At 39.3% G+C, this 26743-nt stretch overlaps 1 protein-coding gene across 1 annotated transcript in view; it reads right to left on the bottom strand.

Annotated features, from left to right (window-relative positions):
- Window positions 1-2023: 2023 nt before the first annotated feature.
- Window positions 2024-26743, bottom strand: part of LOC105204756 (nose resistant to fluoxetine protein 6) — a 38133-nt gene continuing 13413 nt past the window's right edge. Inside the window, exons 9-15 of the mRNA XM_039457227.1 lie at window positions 22077-22242; window positions 21924-22003; window positions 21561-21656; window positions 18794-18923; window positions 18412-18595; window positions 2435-2577; window positions 2024-2359 (exon numbers count right to left, since the gene is read on the bottom strand). Of these exons, the coding sequence (XP_039313161.1) occupies window positions 2225-2359; window positions 2435-2577; window positions 18412-18595; window positions 18794-18923; window positions 21561-21656; window positions 21924-22003; window positions 22077-22242 (934 nt within the window). The 3' untranslated portion in view covers window positions 2024-2224. The remainder of the gene's footprint in view (window positions 2360-2434; window positions 2578-18411; window positions 18596-18793; window positions 18924-21560; window positions 21657-21923; window positions 22004-22076; window positions 22243-26743) is intronic.

Here is a 26743-nt window from a genome sequence, read left to right as displayed (position 1 = left end):
AATTTAATTTATTATTTTTGCAATTTGATTAACATAAGAAATATAAAAGTAAATTCTGAAATATGTAATAAAAAGAATACATTGTAATATATATATATACTTTTTTTTATTCGTGTAACATTTTTGTTCATGTAAACTATAAATAAAGTAGTACGCCGGGTCTTTATGTACTCATTTTAGCTACATTTGCAACGCTACGTCGCTGCTTTCCACGCTCTACCGTCGCGCATGTGCGAGAAAACCCGGCCCGTCTATCAACACTGCAACACGGACGGAGTCCGCAGAACATATACACGGAGTCCTGTTCATCGTATATGAACATGTATGAAAGAATCATCACTCACCACAGCACGGACAATACGCGAGCGCCAATGGCTGTTAGACTCCCGCGTAATTCAAATTATATAATATCAGTATAATGCAAATATAAAACTTATTATATAACATGCGTCCTTGCAGTTATATTACTGTTTATTTATTATAATATGACACTAACGGAGTAATATAATAGTTTTATAATAGTTTTATAACTCAATTATATTGTACCTATAAATAATATTATATAATTATAATATTAATAGAGGATAACTTTCGTTATATTGCGTGTTATTCCCACGTTATATAACTTTTATATTTGATATTTGTTGGGTTAGGTTAAAGTTTAAATAAAATACAAAAGAAATTAGGAATGTAATTGTACACGAATTTGAAGATTTTTTTAATAAAGGATGCACATCATGGTATATTGACATTTTGTGTTTTAAAAGTTACTATTTCATTAACTGGACATTATCTCTTGTAGTAAAAATTTTAAAAAATATGAAATAATGTAAGGAAAAAGGAAGAAGAATTGTGAGAGTGTAAAATAGAAAAAAAGTTGAAAGTAGAAAGGATTTAAAGAAGGCAAACGTGAAGATTTTTAAATGAAGGACAAAAGAATTTAAGAATACAATTAAACGTAAGTTTGAGGATTTTTTAAAAATTGGTTGAATATCATATCGTGTTATGAAGTTTTGTGTTATAAAAATGAAAATTTTTTTAATCGAACATTATCTCTTTTAGTAAAGATTTTAAAATATGTGCAATGAGGGTAGAGAAACGGAGAGACATGAAATAATTTAAGAAAAAAGGAGGAAGAATTGTGAGTGTAAAATAAGTAAAAAATAAAAAACAGAAAGAAATTAAAGGAGGTGGAGAAGGTAAAGTTTTAAAGTTTTAAATAAAATACGCAAGAAATTAGGAATGTAATTTTACACGAATTTAAAGGTTTTTTAAATAAAGGATGCACATCATGGTATATTGACATTTTGTGTTTCAAGAATTACTATTTTATTAACCGGACATAATCTCTTGTAGTAAAAATTTAAAAAAATGTGAAATAATGTAAGGAAGAAGGAAAAAGAATTGTAAGAGTGTAATATAGGAAGAAAGTAGAAAGGATTTAAAGAAGGCTGTAAAGATTTTTAAATAAAGGACAAAAGAAATTAAGAATGCAATTGAACACGAGTTTAAAGATATTTTTAATGACTACGTCTCAAAAAATAAAATTTCAAAGGTGAATTTTTCATCTTTGTGATATCTCCATCCATAGAACACAGATAGAAAAAATAAAAACATTTTTATTATAGGACTTTACCCATCGTTTGAGAGTATTTAGATCGATTCAGAAGTTATTGAGATATAATAATCTCGTGTGCTTGGAAGTTGATGACTCGTGTATAATATTTGTTTTTAATACAAAAATGCAATCATATCACGTGCTAAGTATAAACGTTATTGTATATTAAATAATTATAAACTAAATAATTATGACGTGTTTAAATTTTAAGTTTTATGTAGATTTTGGTTAAATAAAAAACATAAAAGAGTTGTACATATGCGTATCAATTACAAAAATGTGATATTAACATATACTACGTATACTTTTATACACACATATATATATATATATATATATATATATATATATATAAAACATTTAAAAAACATTGTCTATATACTGATAGGGTAATAATAAATCAAATCATATTCTATTTTTATTTATTCATAATCTATTATCAAGAACATAATCTGTCATTTGTCATCGTGAACTGTATTATTATTAATCATGAATGTATAATTTTTGAAATTCTTATTATTTATATTTAAACATAAAGTTATATGTAAACATAAAATTAAATGGCGCGCGCGTATCGTGCGCTTGTGTTATTTTAGTGTACTAAAATTACAATACTTTTTTAAGCATCTTCTGACGGTGGATGAACATTCGAATTAACCGGAGACAAGGCATTTCCACCATCAATGACAATACGTAAGCGCAAAAGTAACTGATCACAATATATCCTACTCCTTGAACAAACTGAACATAAAAATCAAATAAATTAATATAACATTTTTTTATAAATATTAAAATTTTAAATATTCGTATACTTACAAACAGTAGAAATTCAAAATGAACTGTGGTTTCACTATATAAATGAGTCGATCGTATAATGACAGGATTTAAAAGATAAGCACAATACGTGAGTCTGCTGAAAGGGATCCAGCCTTTGAACGATAGTAACTTATTAACGATGCCTACAATAAAGATAAACATACGATAATAAGAACGACAGTTTTTTTATACTATAACAAAATTTAAAATATACATTACAGTACGTTTCTAAGATATCTTGTATGTAAACATACGCGCACACAAGTACTGCACAAAGAAATGCATATGTAATTTGCAATATACAATTACATATCTTTTCTGGAATGTAATCGTTCATTTTCTTTATCAATTGATTCATTATTCTTTGCAAAAGAGTATTAAAATACAGCTACCAAAAAAGAGAAAGAAACCTTTAAGAAACTAGCATCTTTATCATTAAAAATATTAGGAATATGTTGTATTTCTAGTATAATTTTTTTTAAAAACTCAAGTGGTACTATTTTTAATTCAACCTAAATGTATTTTTTCCAAAAAATGTATGAAATCTTTAAATTGCGTCAATTATAAAGAGAATATATTGCTGTTTGAAATAACTGTTGTACTACTTTTAACGAATAAAATGCAAGTGATAGTATATTTATTTTTTAAGTAAAACCCAAGTAGCGGTATCTTTAATTCTTTTTTAAATAAAATTCATGTGATACTGTGTTTGTGTATTTTTATTGAAACATTTTTCTGTTCTAACCTAAGTGGATGTACTTAATTTAAAAAAGTTTCAATGAAATATGTAACATTTAATCTCAAAGAATTAAACAGAAATGAGAATGTTTTAATAAAAAATTTTTAAACTACAAAAATTGGCGCTGCTGTTTTACAACATTTTATTTAGATTACAGTTAGACATTTAGCAGCGCCAATTTTTTGTAGTTTAAAAATTTTTTATTATAATAAAACATTCTCATTTCTGTTTAATTCTTTGAGATTAAATGTTACATATTTCATTGAAACTTTTTTAAATTAAGTACATCCACTTAGGTTAGAACAGAAAAATGTTTCAATAAAAATACACAGACACAGTATCACTTGAATTTTATTTAAAAAAGAATTAAAGATACTCCTACTTGGGTTTTACTTAAAAGATAAATATACTATCACTTGCATTTTATTCGTTAAAAGTAGTACAACAGTTATTTCAAACAGCAATATATTCTCTTTATAATTGACGCAATTTAAAGATTTCATACATTTTTTGGAAAAAATACATTTAGGTTGAATTAAAAAATAGTACCACTTGAGTTTTTAAAAAAAATTATAGATAAGGTGCGCGCGCACACACATAAATTGGCACCTTTTTTTTACCTTTTTTTGAAAAGGTAATTTTGTACTGATTCACGCGTTTTTGTAGTGTTAAGCAATATATTTATTTTTTGTGATGCCATGATTTCAACTTACAAGCAAGATTATAATGTGTGTGTGTACACACACACACGCGCGCGCAGTATATACATACATACATACATACATACATATATTTATACATATATATATATATACACATACATATATATATATATATATATATATATATATATATATATATACACATACATATATATATACCTATATATTGTGACGTGGCAGTTTTATCTGCCTCGCCACTTCGTCCTCCGCCTGAGCATAGCGCAGGGAGGCGCGTGGGACCGGGTCGGGCACTCAGCGAGAGAGCGAGATCTCCGGCGGGACTGCGGCGCGTAATGGTTTTATTTATTTATTCGCGGCTCATTTCATGTATCCGCGGGCACCCCGACAAACGTCGCCTAAGGACCAGCCGCAGCGAGGAGGATGGGCAGCCGCAGGACAAGGAGAAGGCGATCGTCCAGGGCCGGCGCACGGAAAACCGACGGAGAGAAGGACGAGACTCGACGTGGTGACAGCGATGCGCCACGCAAAAGAGGCTCGCAATTGGCGCAGCCGAGGGACAGGCCAGGGCGGACGAACGGCCAGGAGTAGGGCCGTCGAATGCCGGCTGTCCGCCGAGAATGGTAGCGGCGAAGAATCGTTGCGGGGAAATTCTGTTGCGATCGTCCGCAGGAACGACGAGAACAACGAGGATGTCGGATGCCGACGGGGACCGCACGACACCTGCGGAGACCCGACACTGCGCTGCCGTGACGTCACGGCTAGATAAGGGCGGCCGCTGATAGGCCGCGCCGCTAGGCGCAAGGATATCGCGCACCCTGTAGGAGGGGTAGCGCTCATCGATCGCGCATCGAGCGCGATCCTCTCGGCTTTTGCGTGCGACCCGTCCGACTGCGTGCGTGTGTGGAAACGAGCGAGCGAGTGCGAGATATCGGTCAGCTATCGGCCTGTCTGCTATCGGAAGGAGTGCCCGGCCTTGGCGAGCGAGTTGAGGACACCCGAGGACCCGAAGGAGGACCGTGCGGAAGTCGAGGTGACCCTCTAACCTTCGTGTGAAGCCACGAGCTGTCGGTGTCGACCGGCTCGCGTTCTGAGGTGGAGCCATTAGGTTCGTGTGCGAGTGCGTCCGCCGCGTGGCGATTGAACGCACCTTGCTTCTTGGTGTTTGGTCGGCTCTCCACCTCAAGCGTGAGACCTTGTAGAGGCACCCAGCTGTCGGCTGCCGCGTGTACGTTGACTGTCCCGCCGTAGAAGTTCGCGAGCGACCGGCTTTACGGGAAGCCGCAAAGCCCTCGCGCACGTGCGCGAGTCGTGTTACGGCCGTGATCACACGACCGTCCGCGTTATCGGTGCGTTGTCGTGTCGCGCGTCTTCGCGAGAATTGTGCATTGTGACCGCGACGACGGCATTGCCGTCACCGGGTATTTCGGATCGCATTGCGTTTGAATTAATTGCGGTCCGTTAGCGAGAGTTCGCCGAGTATGTTCTCGCCGCGCTGTTCCGAGCGCGCGTGATTGGCTGTCTCGTTCCGCGCGGGACCAACCGTCGCTGTTCGCGCCGCTAGCGTAAGCATTGTAGTACTTAAGTAAATTTTCGCGTTCCGCTTATTCGTTTTCGTTAACTCTCTTTATCTTTTCCGTTCTTTGCTTGCGTCGACTGATGATTTCGTTGCGTTTGATTCTACTCTGTCTCCGTCCTATGCTACAATACATGTTATTTTTCTCTGTTATATCGGCCTGATCGTGCTTAATTTCTCGCCTACCCGTCTCCTCCAGTAAGAGAGCCGCTTCGTCCCTGTCTCCGCTACCCCGCCCCTCTACCGGTTAGAGGAGCTAGCTGGCCGCGTGCGAGCGACGATTCCGTTTTTGTGTAACGAGTTATCGCGTGATACGAATTGGCGTTTAGCGTGGAAAAGTGAACCCGGCGACGCGACCGGCGTAATCGCGTCTGGCGCCCAATTTCGCGATCTGGTTGGAATCTAGCTGTCGGTATTCTCGTCGCTCTCGCGCGCGCTTCGTGTAGCGTCTCCGCTACCTTGTTTGATCGCGCACTTCGCCGTTGCTCTCCGGCGTCCGAAAAGTGCATGACAAAATTTGGCGCCCAACGTGGGGCCCGCCAGTACAAATTTCTTTCTACGGTCTTCAGGAGACACGGGCGTAGCGAGTAAACATTTTTTTTCTGCGTGTTATCGGAGGAATTTCGGGCCGGCGAGGAATTCTATGTTGAGTGTGAGTAACTTTTTTTTGTTTTTCCTGAGTAAGTGTTGTGTGCGTCCTGTCTGAGTTTTTTTTTGTACTTTCCTGTTCTCGCTAGAATTTTGATAACTTAGTGCAAGCCAATTTCAGCTTTCAATTGTTTGACACCGCTAACCATTGACGAATAATCTCAAAATTTCTCGAGACCATATTAACCGTCTTTTGTAACTAATTTTTGTTCGCTTTTGGTATCGTCTTGATTCTTGCGTGTGAATGTTGCTTCTCAAGCTGTGAGTTGCGATTTTGAGAATTCACGATTGACATTATTATTTACGATCTTGTGACTTGATATCGGCGAGCAAGGCCGTGAACAGTCCGTCTTGTTTGATCAGTGAATATTTGCGAATACTATTTCGTGACGGTGGAATTTGCTGCTCAGTGCCGATTATAGTGCTTGGCGTCGAGGTAAACACGCCGAGGAATTTAGGGGGAGGGCGTGCTGTTGAAGTATCGTGCCGTGTTTGCGCGTTCGAGTGTCGCAAATATTTTGGGATCTTAGACTACGCTTTGAGTGACCGTTAATTTTCGCTTCGGCTATCGTTGTCGTTTTCGTGAGATATCGCCGTACAATTGCGCGTGTAGAAATCAGTCGGTCGTGCGGGGGGGCAACATCGCTTGAAAATGAGTTTGACTAAGTACGACGACGAGTGGATTTTTACCGCCACCCTCGAACAATTAATTGCCGCGCTGGAAGAGCAGGGGCTCTCAACCGAGGGTTCTCAAGCCGCGCTCGCGTTGAGATTATTGCGCCACACGCGGACGACGCGTGTAGGCAAATCGGTCGGTGGCGCGGACGGCGCGCAAGGGTTACCGGATTACGGGCATTTGAATCTCCCCGAGGAGGGGGTACCGCGACCAGACAGTCCCTTCGAGGCCGCGATGAGGCCGCTGGCGAGCGTTCACGCGTCCGGGGGAGGCGGGGGACGTCGACCACCGGGATCGAGCGACGCGGCCGCCGCTTACAACATCATGCGGCGTTGGAATCTAAAGTTTTCCGGCGCGCGAGGGGAAGACGCGGAAACTTTTCTGTTGCGAATTGAGGAGGGTCGCGAGTTGATACCGGTCGAGGATACCGACATCTTGCGATGCCTACCGTTCTTTCTATCGGGTGTCGCGCTTCACTGGTTCCGTGCTAAGCGCACGAAGTTAACGACGTGGGTTACGTTCAAGGCGGCGTGGCGTGCGCGATTCGGGGATCCCGACTTCCAGTTCGCCTTGCGGGATGAAATTATGCGGCGTACCCAGGGCGAGCGCGAAACGGTCGTGGACTATTTAACGTGCCTAAATGCGCTTTTCGACCGTCTCTCACCCCCGTGGGGTGAGGAAGAGAAAATCGGTTACGCACACCGCCACATGTTGCCGCGCTTGCAGACCATGGTGCCGCGCGATTCGGTCACCGATTTAGATTCCCTCGAGTTATTGGCGGCGCGAGCGGAAAGTTGTTGTCGGGCCGCCTTAAGTTATCGAGCACCTCCGCCGCCGGAGCGATCGCTATTCCCCGATCTAGCCTATCGTCCTTCAAAGGAGGGGGGACGCGGCGGAAAATTGAATGACACTCTCGCGGCATTAGAGATATCGGGTTTAGGTGAGAATGAGGGAGCGCCGCGCGCGGGGAGGGGGAAAAAGGCGAAGGCTCGCAGCGACGCTGCGACAACCGCGCCGTCGACCACCGCCGTGGCGGGTCCTTCGACCGCCACCTCGTCTACAAGTGTGCACCGTAGCAATCCCGGCAAATGCTGGAATTGCGATCAGACGGGCCACTTTGCGCGTGACTGTAAATCCGCTCCGCGCACTCATTGCTATCGGTGCGGCAAGGCGGGAGTGACGTTGCGTACGTGCCCAGATTGTGCGGGAAACGCCTAAGGGAGTCGGCGAAGGGGGAAACGCGACTCCTGGCAATGCATCCCCCAATAGTGTAGTGATACCGGTATGCGCAGATTTTGTTTGTAATTCGTTTGGGGCGAGAGAATCGTGCCTCTCTTTCATTCGCGTCAAGGTAGCGGGTAATGAGATTCGCGCTCTATTGGATTCCGGGTCGAGTCGTACGTTTTTAGGTCCGGCGGCTATTGAATTAGTGCACTCGTTGGGATATCGGTTTCGTCGGGCTAGGGACCGCCGCGTGACGACTGCGACCAGCCAGACGACGCGGGTGAGGGGGGAGGTCGAGGTACCTCTCGAAATTGAAAACCGCACGCGTACCTTGAGCGTGTACGCGTTGCAGACGTTAGCGTTACCGTGTATATTGGGTATGGACTTTTTGACAGCCTTCGGTGTTATGGTTAATTTTACGGGAAGTACGTGGGGATTCGCGGATGATATTACGCGACAATATCCCCTGGAGATTGAAACCACGAGCTCGCTCTCGGCCGCACTCGCGCGCGGGGACTCTGGGCCGGAGCGGGGGACGGAAGGGGACCCCACGGATCGGGAGGGGAGCTCGCGAGATTCGGCGCCTGAAGAAGCGACCGATATCGTTGGACACTCTTCGAGCGAGGGGGAAACGCCAACCGTCCGCGCCGATACGGCGCAGCCAGGCGGCCTGTAAGAGCTATCGGCCGGGGAGAGCGCGCGGTTATCGGAGTTTTTGGCGTCGGAGATACCGGGGGTGCCCGCGAAACTCGGAGCGACGTCGCTGACGGAACACCGTATAGATGTCGGCGGGCACGCGCCCATTAAACAGCGTTATTATCCCGTGTCGCCTAGGGTACAAGAAGCGATCTATGCGGAAGTCGATTCGATGCTTGAGTCCGGTATTATCGAGCCCTCGAATAGCGCGTGGTCGACGCCCATCGTCATGATTAAGAAACCGAACAACACGTACCGCTTTTGTTTGGATTTTCGCCGGTTAAACGAGGTATCGAAGAAAGACGCGTACCCCTTACCATATATGAACGCGATTTTGGATAAACTTCGACCGGCCGGTTACATTTTGACCATCGACCTTAGCCAAGCTTACTTACAGATCCCGTTAGAGAGAGGTAGTAAAGAGTACACCGCGTTTACGGTACCGGGTAAGGGACTTTTTCAATTTACGCGGATGCCGTATGGCCTAACGGGAGCGCCCGCAACGTTTCAGAGGCTTTTAGATCGTTTAATAGGTCCAGAGATGGAACCGCACGCCTTCGCGTATCTCGACGATATCGTGGTCGTGACGCGGACTTTTGAAGAACATCTTACGTGGTTGGGCAAAGTATTTGCGCGTATTAGAGACGCGGGGCTCACGATTAACCCGGAGAAAAGTAAATTCTGTCGATCTCAAGTAAAGTACCTGGGCTTTCTCGTGCAAAGCGAAGGGTTAACGGTCGATCCAGATAAGACCGCCGCTATCGTTCAGTATCCTCCGCCGCGAAACGTTAAACAATTGCGTCATTTCATCGGAATGGCGTCCTGGTATAGGCGATTTATACCGCAATGCGCGACGCAGATGGAACCGCTTACGAGTCTTTTGAAGAAGAATCGCTCTTGGGTGTGGGGGGAGACTCAAAAGCAAGCTTTTGAGTCAATTAAATTCTGTTTGACCACCCCACCCACGCTATCGTGTCCGGATTTCGATTTACCATTTTTGCTGCAAACAGATGCAAGTTCAGTAGGATTAGGCGCGGTATTGGCGCAGAAAAACGGGGACGCGGAACATGTAATTGCCTATGCAAGCCGCGCGTTATCGGACGCGGAAAGAAAATATTCCACCACGGAATTGGAATGTCTGGCTATCGTGTGGGCTGTCAAAAAGTTCCGTCCCTATTTAGAAGGATATCGGTTTACGATTATAACAGATCATAGTAGCCTTCGGTGGCTACACAATTTAAAAAACCCGACTGTTCGTCTAGCGCGGTGGGCACTCGAGCTCCTCGAGTATGAGTACGTGATCGAACATAGAAAGGGTGCGATGCACCATGTACCGGACGCGCTGTCACGACTTTACGAGGACGAGGACACCGACTTTTGCGCCGCTATCGTGACGAATGACGCGTGGTATAACTCGAGGGTCGAGGAAATAACGCGCCACCCGCGACGTTACCCGGAATGGCGAATACTTAACGGCGAAATGTACTTTAGAAAATCGCGCTTGATGTCGGAGGTCGTGGAAGATCGAGATAGATGGAAACGCGTGTTGCCTCGGGAATCGCGCCGCGCCGTCATTCGGGAAAGTCACGATCCACCGCATGCCGGTCACTTGGGGGTAGAAAAAACGTACCAGCGTATCGCGACACGGTACCATTGGCCGCGCATGCTAAGGGATATCGCAAATTACGTTAAACATTGCGGCGTATGTCAGAGGGTCAAGGTTGAACAAGACGTACCGGCCGGATTGATGGGGCAGCGCGTGATAGAGTCGCCGTGGACGGTGGTTGCCGCGGACATTATGGGACCGTTGCCGACGAGTAAGTCCGGTCACGCATACTTACTCGTAATGCAGGACTTATTTACGAAGTGGATAGAGTGCTGCCCACTTCGTAAGGCTACCGGTCGACGGATTAGAGAGGCGATCGAGGAGATGGTGATATTTCGTTGGGGCGCGCCGCGCGTATTACTAACTGACAACGGGACAGAGTTCATAAATCGGGATTTGCGCGCGATGTCGGAACAGTATGGGATCTATCATACGACAATGCCGCCTTATCACCCGCAGGCGAACCCAGTCGAACGGGTGAACCACATTTTGAAAACCATGATCACCGCTTTTGTAGAGCGAGATCACCGCGAGTGGGACGTGCACATTAACGAGTTTCGATTTGCGTACAATTCCGCACACCATACGTCTCTACAAGCTACCCCCGCCTTTCTTAATTACGGCCGAGAACCGCTACCGGTCAGCTTGCATCGCGAACAGGACGACGTCGGTGTCGAGATAGAGGAAGCGAACCCCGTCGAGTGGCGCGAACATATGGGGAAGATGGGCGCGTTACGGGAGTGGGTCGCGGAAAACTTGGAAGCCGCGCAAGAGCGGCAATCTAAGTATTATAATCGGCACAGGCGCGAAGTCACATTTAATGTAGGCGAACAGGTACTCAAGAGGTACCACGTGTTATCAGCCGGCGCACAACACTTCTCAGCGAAGCTGGCCAAGAAGTTCCATGGCCCGTTCATTGTTCGAAGAATTCTCTCACCAGTGGTCTACGAGTTGGCTAATCTAACGGGTGGGATAGTTGGCAAGGTCCACGTGAAAGACCTCAAGCCATACCATGAGCCTTTGGATGCCTAGGAGGATGGACGCGCAGGCGGACGCGGACTTCGAGTGGCGGTGGGCCCAGCTGTTCGAATGGATCTCCCGCCATCACCCGGGATTTTGGGAGGACCTGGCCCGTTATGTGGAGGAGCGCAGGCGGCGTCCGACGCCGTGTGATATCGTGGTGCGGCAGCTGCTGCCACCACGCGATATCGGGGTCCAGGTCGAGCCCCAGCAGCGCGACGTGGGACTGCAGGTGGACCCACGCCACAGGGGTATCGGCCTGCAAGTGGGGCCGAGCTGGAGGGACGTCGGCACCAGCACCGACCCTTACCGGCGCAACGTCGGCCTGCAGGTGCGCCTGTGCGGGTGCGGGGAGGTCGCGCGCTCAACGTCGCGGAGTCCGGACGCCGAACGGAGGAACGCCGAGGCGCATCGGAGGGCGCCGAGTCCAGACCGGGAGAGGTGCTGGAACTGCGACGCCCTCGACCATTTTGCGTGGCGGTGCCCGAGACCGCGGGGCCGCCGATATTGCTTCCGGTGCGGACGTCCGGGGACCGGCGTCAACGAGTGTCCCCGCTGCCGCGAGGGGTGGCTGGCCCAAGGCCCGATACGACCGGACGGGAGCCACGACGGGCGGGAAGCGCCCCGGTACAGCGGGGGAGCCCCGGGGGAGCCCAAGCGGAGGACTCCGTAGGATGCCGGACCCGTAGCGCCTAACTTTTTTTGTGTTTGGGGGAAGGCAAGACCGATCCCTCCCGTTCTCTTGTCGCGGCTATCGGCCGCCCATACCCAAGTGGGTATTAGTTTTTTTTGTTTTTGCTTCCCATGGGTGTTCCTTTCTTGTGTTTTGTTGATTGGCGAGGGGCTTAATAAACGCTTATTTTGTATACGTTGCTGTCTTGGGTTTTGGTGTGAATGCGCCCTGCTCCGTCTCCGTTCCCCATATCCCCTCCGGTCGCCGACGCGAAAGCGCACGCTAGACTTAGGAGCGCGTTGGAGCCGATCGTCCGGGACCGGAAGCGGCGGGACCGCGAGAGGAAAGAGCGAATAGCCAGGGGATGACCATGTCCCCCTGGTCGCGTCCTAACAGTTACGATTTTTTGTTGTTGTTTGGTATGGTCACCGTTTTGGGTTGGTTAACCATTTTCTTTTCTTTGCGAACCGGTAAGAATTTTTTTTGGTGTTGTGCCGTTTGATTTTTTTTTGGTGATATCGCAGCCGACAGACTGGAGATTTCGGTCGCTCTGAGGCGCCTTCCTCGGTAGCTCGTGGCTGCAGAGGGGCATCTGGACCGGCACGGTCCCGCTTGGCATGGGGGGGTTGTGACGTGGCAGTTTTATCTGCCTCGCCACTTCGTCCTCCGCCTGAGCATAGCGCAGGGAGGCGCGTGGGGCCGGGTCGGGCACTCAGCGAGAGAGCGAGATCTCCGGCGGGACTGCGGCGCGTAATGGTTTTATTTATTTATTCGCGGCTCATTTCATGTATCCGCGGGCACCCCGACAAACGTCGCCTAAGGACCAGCCGCAGCGAGGAGGATGGGCAGCCGCAGGACAAGGAGAAGGCGATCGTCCAGGGCCGGCGCACGGAAAACCGACGGAGAGAAGGACGAGACTCGACGTGGTGACAGCGATGCGCCACGCAAAAGAGGCTCGCAATTGGCGCAGCCGAGGGACAGGCCAGGGCGGACGAACGGCCAGGAGTAGGGCCGTCGAATGCCGGCTGTCCGCCGAGAATGGTAGCGGCGAAGAATCGTTGCGGGGAAATTCTGTTGCGATCGTCCGCAGGAACGACGAGAACAACGAGGATGTCGGATGCCGACGGGGACCGCACGACACCTGCGGAGACCCGACACTGCGCTGCCGTGACGTCACGGCTAGATAAGGGCGGCCGCTGATAGGCCGCGCCGCTAGGCGCAAGGATATCGCGCACCCTGTAGGAGGGGTAGCGCTCATCGATCGCGCATCGAGCGCGATCCTCTCGGCTTTTGCGTGCGACCCGTCCGACTGCGTGCGTGTGTGGAAACGAGCGAGCGAGTGCGAGATATCGGTCAGCTATCGGCCTGTCTGCTATCGGAAGGAGTGCCCGGCCTTGGCGAGCGAGTTGAGGACACCCGAGGACCCGAAGGAGGACCGTGCGGAAGTCGAGGTGACCCTCTAACCTTCGTGTGAAGCCACGAGCTGTCGGTGTCGACCGGCTCGCGTTCTGAGGTGGAGCCATTAGGTTCGTGTGCGAGTGCGTCCGCCGCGTGGCGATTGAACGCACCTTGCTTCTTGGTGTTTGGTCGGCTCTCCACCTCAAGCGTGAGACCTTGTAGAGGCACCCAGCTGTCGGCTGCCGCGTGTACGTTGACTGTCCCGCCGTAGAAGTTCGCGAGCGACCGGCTTTACGGGAAGCCGCAAAGCCCTCGCGCACGTGCGCGAGTCGTGTTACGGCCGTGATCACACGACCGTCCGCGTTATCGGTGCGTTGTCGTGTCGCGCGTCTTCGCGAGAATTGTGCATTGTGACCGCGACGACGGCATTGCCGTCACCGGGTATTTCGGATCGCATTGCGTTTGAATTAATTGCGGTCCGTTAGCGAGAGTTCGCCGAGTATGTTCTCGCCGCGCTGTTCAGAGCGCGCGTGATTGGCTGTCTCGTTCCGCGCGGGACCAACCGTCGCTGTTCGCGCCGCTAGCGTAAGCATTGTAGTACTTAAGTAAATTTTCGCGTTCCGCTTATTCGTTTTCGTTAACTCTCTTTATCTTTTCCGTTCTTTGCTTGCGTCGACTGATGATTTCGTTGCGTTTGATTCTACTCTGTCTCCGTCCTATGCTACAATACATGTTATTTCTCTCTGTTATATCAGCCTGATCGTGCTTAATTTCTCGCCTACCCGTCTCCTCCAGTAAGAGAGCCGCTTCGTCCCTGTCTCCGCTACCCCGCCCCTCTACCGGTTAGAGGAGCTAGCTGGCCGCGTGCGAGCGACGATTCCGTTTTTGTGTAACGAGTTATCGCGTGATACGAATTGGCGTTTAGCGTGGAAAAGTGAACCCGGCGACGCGACCGGCGTAATCGCGTCTGGCGCCCAATTTCGCGATCTGGTTGGAATCTAGCTGTCATTATTCTCGTCGCTCTCGCGCGCGCTTCGTGTAGCGTCTCCGCTACCTTGTTTGATCGCGCACTTCGCCGTTGCTCTCCGGCGTCCGAAAAGTGCGTGACAATATATATACACATACATATATACCTATATATATATATATACACCAAGCAAATCAAAAACTGCTTACGTGAATATAATTAACCTCAACTCCCATCCACAATAAATAATATGTCTCTTGTATAGACAAGATTATATATTATGCACTTTTTTCAGCCGAATTCGTTTGTCTCGTACAAAAACGTGTTGAATAAGTATATTATTAATAAATATATGCAGTTAAAAATATATATTTTGCATTAACTAGAGTCAATATTATATTATACTCCTACGAATGCTATGTATAAAATATTTCAAGTGTCATAAGATATGATTGACAAAGTGCATATGAATATGATAATGAAACATAGCTAATTAGATTGCATGAGCCTTATTAAATTTATTTTTATCTTTCTATCTTTCTCCAATGCATATTTTTTCCACCAAAAATGTGGTTTGCTTTTTCTTAGGTCTACTTCTAAGTCATACTTTTTTAACTCTAGCATAATGTAAATGTATATTTTGAATGAATTGACGTTTGAAACAAGTGTCAAATGATTGAATAAAGATATAAAAATATGTGTAATTTTACAAGTTGGCATTGGAATCATTTTTATATCTTTATTCAATTATTTGATACTTGTTTCAAACGCCAATTCATTAAAAATATACATTTACATTAAGGCTAGAATTAAAAAAGCATGACTTAGAGGCAGACCCGAGAAAGCAAACTACATTTTTGCTGAGAAAGGTAAATATGCATTGGAGAAAGATAGCAAGATAAAAATAGATTTAATAAGGTGCATCCGATCTAATTAACCTCGTTTCATTACCATATTCATGTGCACTTTGTAAATCATATCTTCTTATGACACTCAAAAAATTTTATACGTAGCACTCGTAGGAGTATAATATATAATAATATTGACTCTAGTTAATGCAAAATATATATTTTTAACTGCACATATTCATTAATAATAGGCTTATTCAACGCATTTTTGCACCACGCGAAAGAATTCGGCAGAAAAATGTGTCGTTTGCCCCGCAAACCGAGATATTATTGACGATTCAGGTTACAGGTTAGGAAACCTGTCATACGCGTAATCATGATCGCGGTCACGTGATGCACATCACATGGTGCATCACGTGACCGCATAGATGCTGATAGTGTAGTAGCGAGCGCCACACTGTGTCGAAAATGTGAAAGGGAGAATTCCTGAGGGCGACGACCAAGGAGACGTATCTTACAGAAAAATGTAGAGATTAGAATTTGCATCGCGATATCTCCGCTTGTACGGCACGGAGAGAAAAAATAAAAACACTTTTATATATGCAATTTTTCCTAAGCTATCGAATGAGACGACTTTGAACTTGATCGGATAAGCCGTTGCTGAGATCTGATAATCTCGTTATGCTTGAACTCGCTGTCTCGCGTAAAAGAGGCTTCGGTCTTTCTCGCTTTTTTTTTTGAATTGGCACGAGACGCGACCGCGCCTCTTGATAATACTAGGTTTCACAGAAGTGAGAAAAAAGATACCAGAATATTTTTTACTTTAAAGAACATGTTGTAGAGACGTAGATTGCGAAATAGTTTTCGCTCAATAAAACGCAGTTAAGACACGATTATAATTATTAAAATATTTAATATTCGAGATGAGAGAAATCTGAATACAATTTCAAATAAGCGGTTGTAATGACAAAAGACTTCACGGGGTCTACACGCACGGAAAATAAAAGAAAAATGAATTATTTGGGTTTGAAACATCAACGAAGTGAGCTGCTTAGATTTAAATATAAAAATGCTTGTTACGCTAAAATATAAAAAGAAATTATATCGAAATATATTTTCCGACAGAACATTTTTATTTCTACTTTATTTAATCTTAAGAAAATATTTTTTAAAATATTTTTTATTAAAATATTTTTTAAATAAAAATAAGATAATCTATTCCATTAAATTTAATGTTTTTGAAAATATTCGTTTTTCATTACAAAAAAATATTTTTTTAAATGTTAAAACAATATTTCTTTGCTTATAGGTTTCCATCAAAATCCATTTAATAGTTTATATCTGAATGGTTCTCCCAATAATCTTATAGCTTTCTTCAATAATCCGTGAAAAAACTGCGATTGAATAATCAAATAATTCTACTAATGTAATAGTCCACTCATGTAACAATCTATTTTTGTACGGCGAAATTGAATTTTATCTGGTTTCAACTTTAATTGCATTAAATGTGATATTTTGTTCAAAAGTATAAATTATTAATTATCAATGTTAAATTAACATTAAAATTAACATTAAAAAAAAAACAATTTAAACGTAAATAATTATCAAATTGCCATGTGTAGCTTATGCACAATTTACATGTAATCTTACAAACTTTTGCAAGTACCTAATATTATATAAAGAAAATTCCAGATAATTCCATTTACAAAAATAGTGATAATTTCTAATAAGATTTTAATAGATCAATATCTTTGAGAGAGAAAAAATTAATTTTACCATTTTTATCTCCTTTCATATCATATACTTTTTATCCCAAATAATTTTTGCTATAATGCGCACTTTAAAAGTAACAGCTTATTATAAATTACGTTTATTCTGTATTTATATTGATATACATTAGAGAAGAAGAGGATAATATGGCATTCATTTTTATTTTGTTGAATATTTTTATTTATAATCAATATTTTATATTAAACTCGATTATGTTCAATGTTGTTTAACAGATTTTGCATTCCAAATAATGAAATATTTATTACTTTTTAGGATAATTACGCAGTGCGTTACATTTATAAAAATGTAACGCACTGCATAATCTGTGGAAGAAAAAAAGTGGTGGTAATATGATTAGCCTAAAAATAATTATAAAAAACTGATTTAGTTATAAATAGAATACATGTCACCCAATAATGAAAATAATACGAGTAGCCGTAACGTCTACAGTCATAGTAGTCTCTTTTTCTTTATATATGTATTTGTATACATATAGAGTAAGGTTGCCAATATCGCACCGGCTAGGCTCTTAAATTGCACTACCTTGCGTATAAATTCAACTACAGTACTTGTACACTTTTTTGCAGGATTATTTGGTAACTACATAACATTATCATTATCCTCTATTGAACTCAACACGTTAAGAATAATAGTATTTTGTAATTAATATTTAAAAGAAAATGGTAACTTTGTTGCTATTTTTCAACACATTTCGTAGCTAAATTGCAAAAAATAAATAATCAAAATTTCAATAATTTGTAATAATCACAATATTATTAAAATTAGATTAGCAAAGTTCAAATAACTTTGTAATTTTATTTGTAAATTAAATAAATAAAGTTTTATACAATGTTTTAGTCTTTTAAATCGCACCATGTCTTGGTTTCCTAAATCGCACCATTGCTTTGACCGTGGTTATATACATAAAATCAAATATAATAATCATACAAGCATACATTATAACAATATTGCCATAATGTAACAATGTCATTAAGATATTATTGAAAAATTATCAAAATGATGACATTGACAGAAATTATGTTTAGTTTACGGTATTTATCTCCAGCATTAATAAAATTATGCTTATCTAATGCATTTTTGCTCGAGAAGGAAGAATTTAATAAAAAAAGTGTCGTTTTACTCTAGGAAGAGTAATATTAACCTGTGGTGCGATATAGGAGACCCGTTGTTTAAATTGCACTATTTGAAGACTTCTTAAAAATAGTCATTTAAAAATTTATGACAATACATAAAATTCTGAAAAAAAATAAATATGAAAGGAAAAATGTTGTACTTTATTATGACGTAAGATAATTAAAGATATTCTTCATATTTCCTTAGTTATAAACCTTTATGTCAAAAATGGTGCAATTTCGGCAACCTTATCCTATAGAACATCTATTATTTTGATAATATAAATTTACATATTAATGAATTTATACATTACTCAACATACCTCCGTGTTTAGTAGAACACGCTATTACAATCCAAGCTACACCCATGGCATAAAGCATTTTTTGTAGAGCAAGATATACAGCAATAATTGAAACGGATATGTATTGCTCGTAGATCAGAAATAAAATAAAAACGTTACATGCGCTAGCAAAACAAAAGGCGCACCAACACAGAATTATAACTTTCTGAAATAAAACAAAATAAAATGTCAAATTATTATAACAGATCTTTATTTACGCATTATTATATTAGGTATTAATAATTAGGTATTAATAAATTTACAAAAGTTAATAAATAATTAGTAGTTTACATATTCCATAATTATTTCATTACCTATTTTTTCAATATCTATTGCTTTCAATATATTAAAAATAATACTTAACCTTTTTCCAGAGCAAATTATTATTTAATTTTATTAAAATATATCCAGTGATTACACCAATAATATATGAATTTATTCTCATCCATGGTGGTATGTATAAGATATCCGCGTGTCGATATAATTCATTAAGTCTACAACAATAAGAAGTTTTAGTAAATAATTTTTCTTAATACACACAATATTTTAATAACCATATGAGAGCGACAATATTATATAATATTAAATATTTCTTAAATATTATTAAAATGTGATTATATTATCGAGAGTGTTTACTTCTGTTAATATTATATGAATACGATGTGAAAAGTAAATAATATTATTTATTTCTCACATCGTATACATTATTTACATTAATATTTTAAATTATTGGTAATATTATAACTTTTAAATAATAATTACAATGTTTATGAATATTTTATGCACAACATTTCGCATTAATTTTTTATCAAAATAATATTTGTATAATATTTTCATAATATTCCACAAATTTTTAAACAATGTATCACGAATATTAAGTAAAAACGGATACATAACATTAATACAATATTCCCCTAATATTAAAGTAATAAGGTAACTGAGCCGAATAAGACACAGTACTAAATAAGGCCCACTTTTAAATTTATCATTTAAAAACGCGTTTTATGTTTGAAACATGTGTTTAAGAGATGTATTGTAGGAAGTAGGTAAAGAGGGATTGAAGAATTAATACCGGTAGCAACACGTTTATTCAGTGCAACAAAAACTTGTAACAAAGTGGGTAAATCAACCGTTTACATAAAAATTTGTTGTAAGTTTAATAAGTATACATTATTTTAGGGTTTATTACAACATATTATAATATTATTCAACTTTCTAACTATTGGAAGAAAACAAATACATATAATATCAAATTTTTGGAATAAGTATATTTTGTATAAAGTATTATTAAATATGACCTACTTATGTGTTTATTGGTATGACGTTTATTGTACTGTTTGTTTATTGTCATTTATTTATTATATTATGCATGTGGCTTGCAATAGATGATAACGATATTCAATGACGTTAACTTTTCAGAAATTAAATTAAATTGCACTCGAATGGCTAAAAAATTTTTAAAGTTAAAAATTAATTATAGATGAAATTAATGATAATTGTAATGTTTAGAAGTATAATAGACTCTAAAGGATTTTATTTTTGTAATTAATAATTATCTTAAAAGTGATATGGTAAATGTTTGATTCCTTTATTGTTTTCAAATTACTTTTAATTTGGGCCTTATTAAAAACATAAGCATTTAATAAGGCCGAATGCCAGAGTTTAAAGAAAATTCTTTTTTTATTTATTTAAAAATGTTTTATATAAAAAATAAATTTATTTTGGTGATTAATTGAAATAAACATTTTATTTTTACTTAATTTATTTTAATATCTTTATAAATAAAGTTTATAAAAGAAATAAATTAAGTAGGCATTATTAGGTACCTTATTAAAAATATTGAATAATATCTTCGGAATATTATATTAATATATAGGGGAGATCGGGGCAAATCGTTAGACCTTTTCTCTTTAGTGTCTCCTGAGTCCTACATTAATAAAAAAAAAAAAAACATGAGCCGGTTTGAAAGGTTGAACCTTCCCCTTCACAATGCCGATATAAATAGAACAAATGTACTTGCTTTAAAGTACATATAAAAATGTCGACCAATGTCAAGAATTAAGAATAGCCCCACGCCCGGGGTAATTCGTAACTAGTCCGGGAATATCCCGAAATTTGTATTTTAAGTTGAAAGTCTGTAAAAAAGCTGTTGTTAAGACTTTCTTTTATTTAAAAAAGGATGTAGGTATACAAAAAACAAATGCAAACATACACATTCACATGTTCTTTTATGCCATCGGTGTGACAGATTTCCTAACCTCACAAGTGTCAATCTTTAACACTTTATAATTTTTTATCTGCTTAAGAGCGACGATTTTATATTCATATTCATGTTCTATGTACTAAAAGACACAATATTATCAAGTTTGAACTAAATCAATAAAGAACTTTACCTCAATGTTTAACTCTGCGTAGCGCAGTCGTTCGTAACACAGCCGAAGGGTTAAGGGCCTCGCACATGAAATGCATAACAGAGCATAAGCGTAGCATAAGGTCTTTGGACCAATGGGAATCTTATGTAAATCAATATGGCGACGTTATGCTGGATGCTCATTGGCCCATCGGTCCTATGTTGTGCTTATGTTACGTTATGCATTTCATGTGCGAGGACCTTTAGGGTTACCCAACTTAGGTTAGGCGCTGCAATCAGTATTAACGAATTGCCCCGGTGCTCGGTATTACGAATAGCCCCAACATCACCTGTGCGCATTATTGCGTATGATCGACAAAAATAGACATCACACAGCAAAAAGTAAACACGAAATGTTTCAAATACGTTCAACTGGACACGATACATTCAAAGTTTTCAAAAAAACCTTATTATCTTATTTAAATTTCGAAGAAATGCCGACTATCAAAAATTACTTCGACTGTCGCAAAACACATTTTTCACTACTACGACTTCAATATGACGCCGTTACCAACAAATCTTTGTTAGCAACATTGTTACATTAGGACGTGTTTACAGTGTTTAAAGTAAATTTTGAATATGTACCCATAAAAAGATATTTCCAATTATCGAATTACCTCGTCTAACGATTTGCCCCGGTCTCCCCTATTATTTTAATTTTTAATAAACTTCATAACTATCGTATAATATTCCAGGAATATTGTGGTTATTAGGAACTTACGCTGGAACATATTCATAAGCATACGAAATATAACCGGTGAGAATAATAGAACTTATCAACAATGCACCCAAGATCGTAACAGCGCCATTAAAGTATCTGAAATTCACAATATATACTTATTTTAATACATATGAGAAATACATAAGTCGTAATATGCTAGAAGAAACCAGGACTTATAAATACTTGTTTGATAAAAATAAAATTTAGGGAAAATATGTTATCCAGAAGTATAAAAACTTATAAAAGAAATACTTTATAATAATTTTTTCTGTTTTTTTTTTATTATACATACATAAACAAAATGCATTGACAACTTGCCTTTTGAGCCCTGGTTTCTCATACAATATACAATTGGTTACTTACATAGTTGATAAAATTAATATCATCAGACTGATTGTATAACATTGCATATCAACAGATAAATACCAACTCCAACTCATGCACTGTGACAAAAATTTTAAAATAAAAGTTTTCAAACGTATTATTTTAAGATGATTTCATCAAACGTGTTCGTACCATTGCATCTAAACCAAATAAATTATGTATATACAAAAGATTCCTCCACCAGTACTTTGAGTACGTTTCGTGCGCTCTTTCGTGTATGTAAACTTGCGATATCTTGTCAAACGACTTTGAGCTTAAGTACCATAGTCCTAACACCATCATGTATACTGGTGTCAACCTTAATAAAATTTCGATTAGAAAAGAATAAGACAGAGTAGTTAATATTTAGGTAAATTTTATGAGTAAGTTATGTTTTTATTATAATTACCAAATCGTCTTTACTTGTACACTATTCTTTGGGTATACGAGGTGTGATCAAAAAGTAAGGTGACTTTTTGAATTTTGCGCGCTCTGTACACTCTAATTTCAAAATTTTTTTTTTGTGTTGATACACTCGTCACGATCATATGTTCACAGTTTTGACTATATAGTATGTGTTGTTTTTATGTGAGAGGCATAAAGGTTAGACTCGTGTTTGCGTACTCGGCAACTTTTTGCTGTTAAAAATAATGGAGCAGAGAGTTTGTATTAATTTTTGTGTAAAAAATAGTATTAAGTGTTCAAAAACTCTTGAAATGTTGACAGTGGCGTACGGTGAGTCAACTTTGAGCAAAAAAAATGTTTATAAATGGTATAAGTTATTCCAAGAGGGCCGAGAAAATGTTAACGATGAACCTCGCTCTGGACGCCCCAGCATGTCAAAAACCAACGAAAATGTTCAGAAAGTGAAAGAAATTATGTTGAAAAATCGTCGAATCACGATTAGAGAAATAGCTAATGATCGTTTGGCTCATGCCAATCAATTTTAACGGATGTTTTGGGTATGACACGTGTGTCAGCGAAATTCGTCGTTACTAGTGAGTACTTTTTTGGCCAAAAACAATACTATCATCATGCCTCAGCCACTGTATTCACCAGACTTGGCCCCTTGCGACTTTTTCCTCTTCCCAAAATTGAAAAGGCCTGTGAAAGGACGAGGATTTGCGACGATTGAGGAGATTAAGTCTGCATCGCTGGAGGAGCTCAAGGCAATACCCAAAAGTGCATTTCAGAAATGTTTTGACGGATGGAAAAAGCGCTGGCACAAATACATTGTATCAGAGGGGGATTATTTTGAAGGGGATAACATAATTTTGGATGAATAAATAAATATTTTTTTATAAAAATGAAAAGTCACCTTATTTTTTGATCACATCTCGTATATCTTTCAATATAACTATCATTGAAAAAAATCTTTTGAGAATTATTAACTTATTTATTTAAGAAAAATTAAACAGGTATTTCTCCTTATCTTGCTCTATGAATAGAGTAAGATAGGGTAAGATGGGATACACTATAAACATATTATAGATACAAAGTAGAAAGTGTAAGATGCTATAGCAGCTTTTATAACATTGTTTTGTATTTTGTAATAATTAATGTTTTTTGCAATATAATTTAAGATAATATATTCTATCGAAAATCTTAGATCCATGTATACAGTTAAAGAATTAATGCAATTATTTTATCCACTCGTCATTTCTAAACAATGGAATAGTATAGAAAGATGGATCAATAAACGAGCAATTAAAAGGATATAACAAATATATTATAACTTCCTCCATAGCAAAAGACGTCATAGTGATGTCACAATGGGCTCATGAAGTAAATTGTGACGTCATTGTAAGATCATTAGAAGCTAATCGTGATATCACTATTATGTCACTTAATGATGTCAACTTTATGTTACAGTAATGTCGCAATAAGACATTTTTGTAACAGTGCAACTTTTATAACATTCGCAATGCTACTGTGACACTACCATAATATGAAATATAATATTACAACCGTATAAATTGTGTATTACATATACGTGTAATTTAATTAGTACTTAGGACAATTTTTTATTGTATGATTTAAGTTTCTGTTTTTAAAGACGTATAAATATTATTTTGTGTCTCAAAAGTCTTAAGTTACAAACAAATTCGTCTTTTAATTTAATAAATTTTTAATTTAAGAACATTGTATGACTTCACTGTAAAAATAATACTAGTTTTATATTAAATACATATATATTTCACATTAATTCTTAATTTAAGATAAAAATTTAGAAAAAAATACATTTTATACATTTTATATTATATAGTGTATATAATGTAAAAGAGAGTAGACTAAATCATGTTCCAAATAGGACATTTTAATTCACATTAATATAGTTAAGGGGATGCTTAACATGGTCCTTTTTTACCGACTAAACACGATTAATTTTTGCAGACAAAATTCTTGTAATTGCATTTACAGATTTCAAAATCCTTCTCGTCAATGAAAGTATAGACATTAATGGACCTCATAGTAATTCACTTTATGCCGAAAACGTTGAATTTATATCTTTTTTATCTAATCTTAACTGGCTCTGTAATCTAGAGTGTCAACGGGTGCCAAATATTCGCTTCATACAAATATTTAACGGTCTTTTCGTATAAAGTGAGTGTACTATGAGTTCCAAATTAGATGCCGGAACAACGTAGATTTTTCAAAATTTGGCTTAGAAGTCTAAAAAAAAAGATTTTTGTCTGCAAAAATTTGTGAGCATATGTCCGGTCCGATGCCGGTATATCTCAGCTGATTGCAGCAGAAGAAAGAGAAAATTAGTTGCCCTGTATTTTGACAGATGGCAGTGTTCAAGTCGGACGAAGCAATCGATCTGTTTATCGATCGATTGGATTGAATCTAAGCTAAGCGATAATAGGTTAGGTTTCCTGTCAAATACAACTCTGCAAGCAGATTATCTGCTTTGGCTTGAACTTCTTGGCATTCTGCGTTTCGAAATTCACTGTTAGTACTAGAAATCTATAGTTTCGTATACTGTAGACGTTACCTATAATGTAGTTTTACAATACTAACAGTGAATTTTGAAACGCAACCGTAATACAAAAATAAATAAAGGATAGACTTTTTTAGAGTTGATTATTTTGTAGGGTAGATTCGGAACATCAACTGCATGATCTCATACCTTTCTCATAAATTTATTCATTTTTAGAATACAGATTTCACATGTCAAAGCTTGAACATTTTATACAGAACACTTATTAGAAAATGTTAATTTTTTAAATTCCCTCTTTATTTTTTTTAAACGTGCACTATCAATTTTTTGCTCTGGACGCAGAACCTGTCGTCTATTTATGACATCCATTTTTCAAAAGAAATATATTCATTACACAAAATTAAAGAGTAAATGACAAAAGTATCATAAATTAAGTATCAGGCTATACACCATTTATACATTTACAGATATGTACCGTAGAAATCTTACCATTCGAAAGTTCGCGGATCGTATACAGTTACGCTATATACTTGGTACGAGAGATTATTGCATCTCATTACAATAAAAATCATTACGAATTGATTGATTCATAATAATTCATGCTCTTAGATTTCGTAGAATCTAAGAGCACGATTGATACATCAGCACATATGACAAGTGCACGCACACTTTGCGAGGATCCCACCGTGCGCATTACTTAGTAAATTTATACGAATGGCAAATTGAAAACCGAATATGGTGCATAGTCTGATACTGACTACAGTTTTCGCTAAAGATAACATAAAGTAAAATAAGAAAAGTATAAAGAAAGAAACTCATTTATACATAGTTTTTATTTCTATCGATTTTGATGAGTAAATATTTTTATTTTATGAATAAATATTTTCAATACAGATACATTATTATTATTATTACACATGTGTATAACCGACTATTCAAGCATTCTTGAGAAAATGATAAAATACTTTCAGCAGCTATAGTATCAATACGGAAAAAGAATTGTAAACGGACCTCTCTGAGGATGTTTATGATTCTTGACTGTTATGCTGAAGATTTCAGGTTCGATTCCTCGGGACAAGATTTTTTTTTGTAAAGTGTAGTATTAAAAAAAATCAATAAATTCAAAAATGCTTCTCTACAATTATATTAACTTCAATTTCGACACAAAAAATATGTCACAATTTTAATACTTTTTTTTGACGTTCCTCATTGTAAATTTTTATGGCGACTATATCTTTTGTATTCTTGAGAAAATTTAATTGAATTGATAATAAAAGAGCGTTTATAAACTTACTAATATTTTTTAAAAATTGTTATATATATAAGTTGTAAAAATAATTTTTATATCATACTAATTTGACACAATTGTGTCAAAATGACATTAAAATGAATCGTAATTGATTGAAAAGTGACTTTTAATGATCATTATGTAGTCACTTTGATGTCATTTTGATGTCGTGATGACTCCTTGTTCTGCTTGGGTAGTTAATGTTTTTCCACGCATGCAAACTAGTAATTCTTCTTCGTAATGTTACTATAGGTGCTAGAAATATTTTATTATTTTCTCGAGAATGCCTAAATAGCCGGTTCTATGGTTTTGCTGTATGTAGTAAATTTACGAATGAATACTACATAATCATGAAATTTTTGATTAGAGATCGCCGAGTCCCCGCAATATTGAAAAATTTTTGTCCCATAGCCAACAAAAACGAGAATATTTTTTAGTAGAAAAACCCTAATAGGATGTAACAAAGCGCCTAGAACGGCGCTCCGTGCACGCTAACTATCGTCGACCAATACACGTGTACTCGATCGACATCCGTAACGGCGAGGACACCGCGGTTGTCATAAGTCTATGTCACATCATGCTTTCTCT

The sequence above is a fragment of the Solenopsis invicta genome, chromosome 14, assembly GCF_016802725.1.
Source record: "Solenopsis invicta isolate M01_SB chromosome 14, UNIL_Sinv_3.0, whole genome shotgun sequence".
In the NCBI taxonomy this organism is placed as follows: Eukaryota; Metazoa; Arthropoda; class Insecta; order Hymenoptera; family Formicidae; genus Solenopsis; species Solenopsis invicta.
Note: the sequence above shows the minus strand (reverse complement) of the source record. Positions and strands in the feature narration are given on the sequence as shown.